General features: G+C 40.4%; 1 protein-coding gene across 1 annotated transcript in view; it reads right to left on the reverse strand.

Moving 5' to 3' along the window:
• The window catches only part of znf644b (zinc finger protein 644b), an 11,032-nt gene extending 1,021 nt beyond the window's left edge, over window positions 1-10,011 (reverse strand). Inside the window, exons 1-4 of the mRNA XM_035653781.1 lie at window positions 7,332-10,011; window positions 5,292-5,870; window positions 3,384-3,497; window positions 2,949-3,045 (exon numbers count right to left, since the gene is read on the reverse strand). Of these exons, the coding sequence (XP_035509674.1) occupies window positions 2,949-3,045; window positions 3,384-3,497; window positions 5,292-5,870; window positions 7,332-10,011 (3,470 nt within the window). The remainder of the gene's footprint in view (window positions 1-2,948; window positions 3,046-3,383; window positions 3,498-5,291; window positions 5,871-7,331) is intronic.
• Between the last annotated feature and the right edge of the window lie 1,026 nt (window positions 10,012-11,037).

Consider the following 11,037-nt stretch of genomic DNA (forward strand, 5'->3'; position numbering starts at 1 on the left):
GGAATTGTCCTAACTTTTCCCCCTTATACGGCGCCCCTGACACCACTGGTATGGCTGCTTCAATTTAACCCAAAGAGAAGTTGTTGTCCACTGACTACACTTTGTGTTAAGAGTATGCTTCCATTTTCACTATTAAGCTGTTTCAGTGGTCTCTTTCAAGAGAACTGACTACACTCTTGAAGGACTCATCACTCTTGTGATATGTGAAATATATCATCCAATGTGGCCCATATCTTAGGTGAATATTAAAAACAAATCTGGGTGACGACAGACCAAATAGCTGTGTTTCTCTCAGAAGAGTAAGATGAACGTAGTGGGGTTGTGTGCTCTAAGAGGGTTGTGTGCTCTAAGAGGATTCCTTCAGGCAGAAAGGAGGTTGTACCGGAGGAGGCTAGTCAGGAGAGGAGAAACTGCCAGTTTAGAGAGGGTTCGTTTACAGAGTCTCTCAGGCATTTGGGGTGAAACCCACAAAATTTGATGTGGGAATGGGGGGGCAACCAGTGTCTATTCTGCAGCCCTTTATCTGAGATAAGAACTGGACTACCCCTTAAGACTGACCAGGAAGTCCATCATTGTTCCAAGGAGGTCTCTGGGACACTAGTCAGGTAGCAGATTGTGGAAGACCGGTCAGGGCAAGGACTAAGGCAGACCTACATGGTGCTCTGGTGACTTAAGGGCCTGCTTACAAATAAACAAGCAAGGTAAGTGCAAGCAGAATAGGAGAGCCTGGAGTATGGTTCTGTCCATAGCTGGCCCGGCAAGCCTTAGAGCATGGAATTCATGATCCCTGAGCCCCTGGGTCTTTTCAAGTACGATCCTTGATAGGATTCAGTTTGCTCATGGTCCACCTATGACCTGTGATCCATGTAGATCTTTGTGATCTTTGGAATACCAGGTATTGTTCTCTGTATCAGTCTCTACAAAGACAGAGTGGAAATTTAAAATTACTTAGACAACAGACTACTGTGTGCATGGTCAGAGGACCAGTGCCAGGCTCATCTATGTCCTGGAGAAGGTGGGATCTTTTTCAGAGAACACAGTTCTGGACCTAATTGTGGATCCCAAACTGTGCTATGTCACTTTGGAATTGTCTCTCACAATTAACACTGGGCTTCGAGGTCACAGTAGGCTGTGTCTCTTTCTCCAATACTGTGCCTGTCACTTATTATCCCACGCACAGGGCATGGTGCTACTTCCTTTTCTCAAGAGACTATTGTTTTGGACCTGGGCCCAGAAAGGACAAAACTGTTAACCATAGCAATACCGCAGAAAGTGGTAGAGACATTTCCTATTGATGACCTCCATCTACGCACATAGTTGGAGAATTTTTCAGGCATGGTGCATGGAACCCATGTCATCCTACAGTTCGTGCAAAGGCTCTTACTTTTGTGGGAGTGGCAGTGGTGGTTGTGTCTGAAGGGAACTCCAAACTGGTTTGCCAATTCCTTAAGGGAATCCATCACAAGTTCCACCCTGGTATTAAGTTGATTCTTAGGGTGCTGAAGTAGGCCCTATTCAAGCTGCTGTTGGTGGGCCTCTCGTGGCTGCAAATCAAGACTGCCCTATCAGTGGCACTGGCTTCTGCCAAAAGGGTAAGGGAGATACAGGCTCTCTCTGAAATATGTGTACATCTGCCTAAGATGTGGCCCGCTTCTACCAAGCCAATGTGACCTCGCAAAAAATATAAAAGGCCCCTTCTTCAGCCAGTGTTTGGTTTGTCCGTTCTGGGCTACTGTAGAAACATGGTGATTCAACTAGGCGGACTCCATGGAAGGCACAAAGGCGTCTGTAGATAAAAACAGCTCGTTCTAATGTAACTAAAACAATGGCCCCCTTTTCTGGTGATTATACACTAATGAAAAACATACCTATGAATAATTATAATTCCATTTCTGCCAATAGATCCTCCTAATGTTTGCTACACACTGGACCTTTAAAGGTTAACCATATGAGATTTAAAGCATTAATATATTTAAATATATATGGACAATTTCTTACGGAAGATACAGTGGAGAACTGGCATCCTAAGCAGAAGAATGTGTCACACTCCCTCTGTGGTGTTATCCCAGCCTGTCCAGGTCTGGCCACACATGCTTGTTAGTGCATGTGAGTCCTGCTGTGTACAACTGAAAAGGGCGACTGAAACTGCTGTTTTACTTAACTATGTCGGTGAATTAAGGATTTATTTCAATCAAAGCAGAGTTGGTGATAGTTGGAACAGTGAAAAGACAAACAACAAACAACAAAGGTTAGGTTTTGGTGGGTTTATGTTTCTGTCCATCTTGAATGAAGTTACAATGTTACAATGACATGTAAGGTAAAGCTGCCATTTTTGTCTATGAAATCTGGTAGAGAGCAATAGTGATTTTACAAATGTTTGAACAAAAGCTCTATCTCTGTAGAGTTCCTTTCCTTTCCTAATGTTTTCAGACATGAGCCAGTCATTGGCAAAAACAAGCAATTTTAGAAGATGTATTTTGACCAGCGCCATTTGTCTCCAAGGATTAGTTATTGTTACATGGCAGTAATACCAGCTATTTTCTTATCTAACTCTGCATATTAAGCCAGAATTGCTGATTATTGGAAATACAGTGGAAAGACTTACAATTTTGGTGAGTTTAAAAAGTGTTTTATGATTATTTGCTAGATGAAATTACATTTTTTTTTTTTAAATTAGTCTTGTCAACCGCTGGTCTAGTGCTATATATAACCTTTAAACAGTAATGTGATTGCGTAATATGATTGTTAGCTAGATGTCAAGCGGACGCTATTGTTGAAGATTTCTTGGGTGGTTCCAGATAAGGAACAACTGGTCAGCTGGTGAGCTGGTTAATGCATTTTCTCATCTCTTTCATTTAGGGCCTACATATGAAATATGGAACTGGATAGAGAGTGCTCTAACTTCACTCTTCACTCAGAGAATCATGGTTACATATGTAACCTTGTACCTGCAGGTGAGTGTGTATATCTCAGCATTCAAGGAGGGTAAAATCTTCTTTTTTAGCCCAGGCCTTGGTCTTGGCTTCTTCTGTTTATAATCATAGCCTAAAAAGACAAGACACTGCGCTGCTTTATCTGAGGGACTGTATTAATTTATCATTGACAAGAGGCATGAAAAAATAATCCCAAAGCCAAACTATTATTCACTATTGACTATTGATGTTTACTAGTCTAGTCAACATCCATTTTTAAATTAAGACATATGTTGGCGTGACAAATTAATTCACCTAATGTCTACCAATGCAGCATTCATCTCAAATATTTCTTCTTAATTTGGTTCCACAGATTGACCTCTTGACTCCTATGCTTAAACCACAATTTTCATTTCATGGTACAGGAAACAATCGTTGACAATCTGATGTTGTACATTGTCAGAAACTTACCTGGTCCTTCAAAAATGCCAATCCTCTTTCTGTGTGCATACGCTCGAAGGTGACCAGGAAGCGTAGGGAAGTCGCTGTTACACTGAGTACAAATCTTATTTGAATCACATTTCCCTGAAAGACAGAACATTGAAGAAACAAAATCAAACTCGAACAGAATAAGACAAATGGGATCAAGACATTTAGGTTGAAATTATGGGATTATATTTTCCATTTGCTTTATCTATAATGGAACATTTGATTGGATTAATTAATTTTAATACATCTTAGCTGATGCTTCTGTCTCAAATCAAGTTTTAGGATCCTCAGATGTTAGATACTCTAGTTTATAAGGAGAAAACCATTGTAGGATAGTGTTTGAGTTCATGCTGTAATTTTATTATCAAGCAAAACTGTTACTCCCAGTGTGCTCTAAAGTGTCTTCTTCCACCTGGTTTCAGTCTAAGCATCTGATTTGCACTTTCCTGTTTGGAAAGTGTTACTGGTGAAGTTTAACACAATTGTGTGTCTTCAGGGGGACTATTTTCACATACACCACCTCATGAGAGTCACAGAGGATTCATAAACTACACAAAAAAAATCACAGATCTGTTAGTCCTATGACAGAAAACTGGCAATGACACTGCTGCGCACCATTGCCTGTTAACAAATATTCAAAAGATCTTCCAAAATTAAAAACAATGTGATTTTACTTTTAACAAAGTAAACACAGTATTCCAGTGATACAAAAATGTCAACAGAAAGAATATAGGCCTAAATAGTAATGAAAAATTGTTAGACTAGTTTGTGAGTTGTCTTGGAAATAGAACTCAACAAAGAGACATTTGACTTGAAATCTTTACCAACATCTTTTTCAGTACCTGACTAAAACTTGATTTGGACAGACATTAAACAAAATTGTGTAAACAAGGATGAGGCTTCCAACTAAACATCAAGAGGATCTCATGATTTTTTAATATGAACTTCAAAAGCATTTTGGCAAAATTCAATCTACTGTATGTGTTTTTTCTCCCACAAATCAAATGATTGTGAACTATTCCCAAACTGTTTAACTGGCTTCTACCTTCAGTATACAGTTATCTATAAAGAGATACTGAAAATGTATTATAAAATATTGATGAAAATCAGAGGAATGAATGTTGAATGTTAGTGTCAAACAAAGCTAAAAATGCCTCCCACTGTTAATAAGGGGAAAATATATGTAGTTTGACTATACCTACACTTCATTTTGCATTGCCAAATTTTTCATGAGAGGGAGGAGATGTGGAGCGGGAATGTGATATACAAACATGGTGTAATTGGTACAATGTATTGTATTCCTATGCCAAGTAGGTCGCTATTACTCAACTAAAAATTAATTGAAAAAAAATGAGAGAGAGAGAGAGAAAGTGACTATAACCAAACCCAAAATCATTTAAGGCATGTGGGTCTGCAACCAATAACATGCTATAACTTGATAGCTTGTACAAATATTTTGTGAACCTCCCAAACATTATCCATTAATAACAATAAAGAAGCCAGTGCAAAATAGATGTTTTTCACTTTTGAATAGGAATAACACATGGTAATAATTTACTTTAAAGACAAAGGATGAAGGGTATTGTTTTAAAAGGCTTCTTTTGTCTTAAAGGTAGTTATGCTAAACATTCACAAATTAGTTATACTTTACATAAATGCTGACCATTTCCCATGTTTTTAAGAATTATTGTGCTACTGTACCCACTCCTGTCAAAATCTACTTGCAGAGAAACTGTCCAAAGATGGTTTAGTTATGTAAGTTACTGTATGTGTATTGTATCGTCTATAGTGTTATTATTGGGCTAAAACATGCTAAACCACCCACACGACCCTTTAGGAAACTGTTCAAACATGAAGTTGTTATCAAGCCTAGTGCATGCAACTCCATACCATGTGTCCAGTTTGCTTCCACACTGGTCATCTGTGTCTCCTCCATGTAATCTTTGGTCAAATCACAGAGCTTCCTGTTAGCACAGGCTTCCTGGTCACTTCTTGTTGTAACCTCCATACTGTCCTGTCTCATCTTGAGCAGTTCAACTAAAGTGCTTGAGGAGGCCTCGGCGTCTCTTTGAGCTTCTACCGGAAACTTCTTGCTTTCTGAGAAGGCCTCTGCCTCCTGTTTTGGTACAAAGCTGTCCGATATGGGATGTGGATTCCTCATCTCATACTGGATTTTCACTGGGATGCCCGTGCGCATCAGGAACAGGCCATTGCTGCTGAATAACTTCTGAGAGACAAAGGATCGTGAGGGGAATTGGCCCTTGTTGAGGACCTGGAGGATATTCCGATGTTCCTTTTTGTCCTGTAGCATTTCATTTAAGATGCACAGCGGGGACTTGCTGGTACTGGTAACACTTCTACCAATTCGTTTCAGATGTCCCCTCACATGATTGGAGAGGCCGGTCTTAGTATCAAACCAACCCCAGCACAGGGGACATGTGTGCTCTCCTTGGGTTTCTGGCTTAACAGCTGTAATATCAGATAAAGTTTGTCATTAAAACTGAAATGAAAAAACAAAAACAATAAGGTAATATCTGGATTGTTTTATAATGCACAAGCCTTTATATATAGCATCTGTATCAACACTGCAGCTGTGAATTTATTGTAGTTATATCAATATTTCTATCACAAAATCAAACGACAATGTGAAAACAATGTGACGATGTGAAGGGTCGCACATAGTGATGCACCGACAGAATTATCACCTGAAGCTCCCCCAACTCTACAGAGCTTTATAACTATAGCAGTCTGCCCTGCAATTTAACTGTTTTGGTTCACTCTTGCTGCTTTATTAGTGTCATTTCTGGCCACAAAATGAAGCTGTGTTGACTAAAAAAGCTCTAAAACTTGACTATATACTACCTGCTCAGCAGCAAGCAGACACAGATAGCGACTAGCTGGTGAACATACAAACAGACATTTCTCTCAGGAGTTCTTAGACATAGAAAGACAGAGCTATAAGTTGTCAGATGTGTAAAAAAGCAACTTTGCTAACAAGTTTGCCACATCCACATAAAGGTGACAATATGTCACTGTTGTGTTTATGGCTTGTTTCTGCTGCCAGAAAAGGGGCTGAATAGGTTTTACTATTATGCATTAGTAAAGATTGTGGTTATGACAAATAGTTAGGGTTAGGCAATAAAAACACTTGCATTAAGCATGGGGAACATTGTGGTTACACTAAATAACAAGACCAAAAGTCTACAACACCCTAACAGCAGAGGCTGAACTTTGAGCAAAATGATAATGTCACATGTAAATTCACTCATAATGAGAATACTAACACACTGATAAGCAGGTAGAATGTTTACCATATTAGTTTAACCTGTTAGCATGCTAACACTGGCCAATTAGCCCTAAACATGAAGTACAGCTGAGGCTGATGGGAATGTTTTTAGTTCTTTTCTTTAGATATTTAGTCACAACCTAAATTCCTGTTAAGAACATAGATGTCTGTACCATATGTCATGGGAATCCATACAAAAGTTATCTGGAGATTTTATTTAAAAACTGTTAACCTCATGGTGGCGCTGGAGGAAAAGTCAAGGAGCTAACCAAAGTCAAAAGGATTTATCCTCTGGACACATGAATATATGTAACCAAATTCCATGGCAATCAATCCCATAGTTGTGGAGATATTTCAGTCTGGACCAAAGTTGAGGATCAACTGACTGACTGACTGGCATTGTCATCCCTAGAGCCAAATGCAGGTCTGTGACGGCTTTGCAAACTGAATCAATTTGTGCCTGTTTGCCCATCCTCTAGTAATTTAGTATGTTTGTGAATATAGTATATATATATATATATATATATAGTAAGTGAATACTACATAATTTAAAAACACAGTAGATACCTCCTTTATTAAAAACATTTTGTGTTGAGTTGTTAGTGTTAAACTGCCTTCGATATTACTTGAACTAATACTCATACCTTTTCTCATTTTCCGCATGCTACAGGGGATCCTTCTGCGGATTCGTGGCTGATGGTCCCGCAAAGCCACTTGTTCTGGTGAAACCATGTGCCGGGCATTGTAGCTCAAGCCAACACGGTGGAGGTGCCCACGCACGTGATTGGACAGACCGACTCCAGACTCAAACATGGCAGGGCAGTATGGACAGGGTTTGTGTTCTACCCCTGGTGTGGGGAAAACATCAAAGCTGTCACTTAAAGACGTACAAGGCGACTCTGGGGAATCATCACACACTGTAGTTTCAATATACTCCTCCTTGATGACAAGTTGCTCTATGTCACTACAGTCTTCATCTCCATCATCTTCATTCTCAAGTACATGAGGGCTTTGGACTTTGGCTGACAACCTCTGCCTCTTTCTGAAATACTTCCGAGCATACGGGTTCTTTTCATTTTCGCTGCTTTCCAAGAAGCTGCCTGTAGCTCCGCTGGTGTCATCACTGAAGTTATTGCTGCCCTCACAGCCTTTCTCTAACTCCCTATCTGCAGACTTGAGCCTCTGGCTAAGCCTTGGTGATATATTACCATGCATATTGTCAATAGTGTTATGCAAGGGTGTTGACATTTTTCTCATTGATGGAGATTTTTGCTTTGCTTGTGCATGTAAACTCCCGCTTGCCCGTTCGTTCTTGCTACCCTGACAGAACATCTTGTCTAATTTAAGATTTCTGGCTGATAGTAAAAAATCAGCGGTTGCAGGACAGTTTGCCTGCTTTGAGCTGCCAAAAGCCTTGCAGTCATTGTTTTCAACGTCTTCTTCCTCACAGGTGAGATCAGTTGCCGCATGTAATTTTTCGGCTGGTTGTAGGAGTAATTTTCCATGCCTGTCGACTCTCCACAAAGACGGTGAGAACATGTTTTTGGTGCAGCCAACATGGCACCTTAACTGAGGAGAATTTACAGTTTTGTCAGTGGACTCTTGAATATAAAGGTCCCCTTTTTTACTGGAACAGTGGGGGAAATGGGCCATTTGTCCAAAAGTCGACTTAGCTGACAGATTTGGTATAGACCGGGGCTGGTCAGCAACCTTTTTATAATTACCATAGTGTGATCGCTGATGCTCCAGCTCAGAATGTCTTTCGAGTACTTCTTTGTCTCTACTAGTAAAAAAAACCATTTTATGCTGAACACGGCCCACTTCCTCTGCCTCATTAGCATGAGTCCTTTTCCTATATTGAGGCTGGTGTGTGCTGAGGTGTGCGACATGTAAGTGTGCTTCAAGTGCCTGTTGTGTCAGTGTAATGTAGTTACACTCCTCACAGAAGTAGTAGTGCTTTAGATTATCATGTGTTTTGGCGTGCTGGACACGGATTTTAGGGCAATTGCAACCAAATACACACTGAGGGCACTGCCTGTCTTCGAATTCTGTATTTTTGAGACCTTTGATTTCCTCCATAAGTTTTTCCAGCCTGTCTTGGTGAATAATGATGTGGCTCATGAGGGAGTTGCTATCACAGAACAAACGCCCACACTCCCTGCATATAAAGGGCTGTGAAACATTCTCACTGTTCACCTGATTATGCTTGCCTAAATGATACATCATATGTCTATGGAAATGTACTTTTTCCTTGAAATTAACATTGCATCTTGTGCATGGAAAGAAAACTGTATCTTGTTCTGTCTTCAACTGTTCCACTTTTGGACTAAAATTGTCTTCATCTTCAGGGTCATTTTCCTCATTACAGCCTTCCTGCGCTGTGCTATAAATATAGTGCTCAGAGTCTGAAGCTGTGCTCCTAGCAAGATCTTTGAATGGCACAACAGAATATTTAATATCAGATTGTGTACCCAAATAATCATCTTTGTTGGCAATGTCAACATTTTCAACATCATTACCAGTGAAGAAACAGAAAGGTCTGTGTGTGTGATTTAAGCTGTTGTTAACCTTTTCTAGAGAACCTGACATACTTTTTACATGTGTATTGTGCTTCATGTCTCTTTGGTGCATCACACTGGTCTCCAGCCTTCTGTCATTGTGCAAGGAGCGCTTTCTTGCTGAATCCCATCTGATTACTTCAGCATCATCATAATCATCTGAGGAGCTTTCTGACCATTCTACGTCCCGTCGAGTTCTTGTTTTCATTGTCTGTTCTGTCAAAGGTTGGCTAATGTGCATTTGCTCTGCACTGTCGCCTGACAGTGTGGAATAGGCCAGTTTAGACTCATTCTCCTCCGAGTGAGACAGTGGCGTGTTGACACCTGGCTGTGTGGCCAGTGTTTTTACGACGGGCCCCGCTGTGTTCTTCCAAGCGTCTGATTGAAGCTCACTAGGTGGTGGTAACACCTCGGGGCTTGTGTCCTTCTCCGCTTGCCACGCGGCATCCAGGACATTGTTGGATAAAACAGTGCCTTTGTTCAGGACACAGTGTACCTCTGAGGTGGGGTGTGAACCAGGTCCATTAACAAGTGCTCCTGAAGGCAATGAATTGCCTGCATGGGGAACAGCAGGGACACTGCTGTATACAAATGGATTCGGCTGGGTTCCATTTAAAGGGTTTTCGTGTTCATCTGAGGACAGACCTGCAGCATTGTTCTTCAGGGAGAATGTGTGACTCTGTAATGGCTCCTGAGTACGACCTGGGCTGTCAGACACAGATTCCACGTCTTTGTCCTCTTGTGCATTTGGCTTCGGATCAGACATAGTAGCAATACTTTCTGAAATATAAAAGAAAATCACAAAATGATTAAGCGTACTTAATCATTTCATGTAAGCAAAGTAAAGCAAACAATGTCTTACAAACATAATATTTCCTTTATTCAAGTGCAGTGTTCAACCACCCGAAGAAAATTTGCAGAAAGAAATAATGCAGATGTAAATTACAAAATGAAACACTGTTGCACAACAGGTATGATAAAATCATGCTGATAATGTGGTACTGTTAAAAAAAATGTTTTTTGGGCTATTCTCCTTAAAATGAGAATGGTATTATTCTGTGCTGCATTATGGTTTTCCAACACCCTCTTTCGCCACCTCTATTCACAACAAACCCTGCTGTTAGCCCTGAATACCCAGGCGAGGATGCTTAATTATGTGAGCGTACCTCTGGGATACAACCTTCCTGCTTCTCCACATAAAGTTCTCAGTCGTCTGCTAAAATTGACCAATTTCCATGGGAACAAAGTACACCTCCAATGAGATCATATTGCGTCTTATCACTCTGTGATGGTGCCAACACAGATCCCAGCATGAGACTGTTGTTACTTGAATCCCGACAAATTGGCAGGCACACAATCTGTCTAAAACACAAACACAGACCCACACAAAGAAAACATATGCCTTTGCGCATACACATACAATACATTCTTTATTTCATATTTATTTAGATAAACCTATATAACTGAATGCTTTGAGTTAGTAATAACATTATAACCAGCATGCAATTAAACATGTGTATGCTTCATCTTATAAGAGATTACACTATGCTGTCCAGAGCTGATTTAGTTTAAAATGTATGCTCAGTGGATTTGACATCCAGGGCTGGTCGCTCTCTACAGGAAGCTGCGTTGCTAACGAAGTGGTAAATTCAGTGTTAATGAGTCGCTTCACTGTTACCACCTCAGAGGTAAAACCTTCCGAGCTCCATATTCTCCCCATCTGTTGTGGTGTTAGAGGTTCGAAAGGGGAACAGACGCTCTGCATTTAAAGTGAACTTCACTGTTACCCCCA

The sequence above is a fragment of the Morone saxatilis genome, unplaced genomic scaffold (assembly GCF_004916995.1).
Source record: "Morone saxatilis isolate NCDOM2014 unplaced genomic scaffold, NCSU_SB_2.0 Contig12, whole genome shotgun sequence".
Lineage (NCBI taxonomy): Eukaryota > Metazoa > Chordata > Actinopteri > Moronidae > Morone > Morone saxatilis.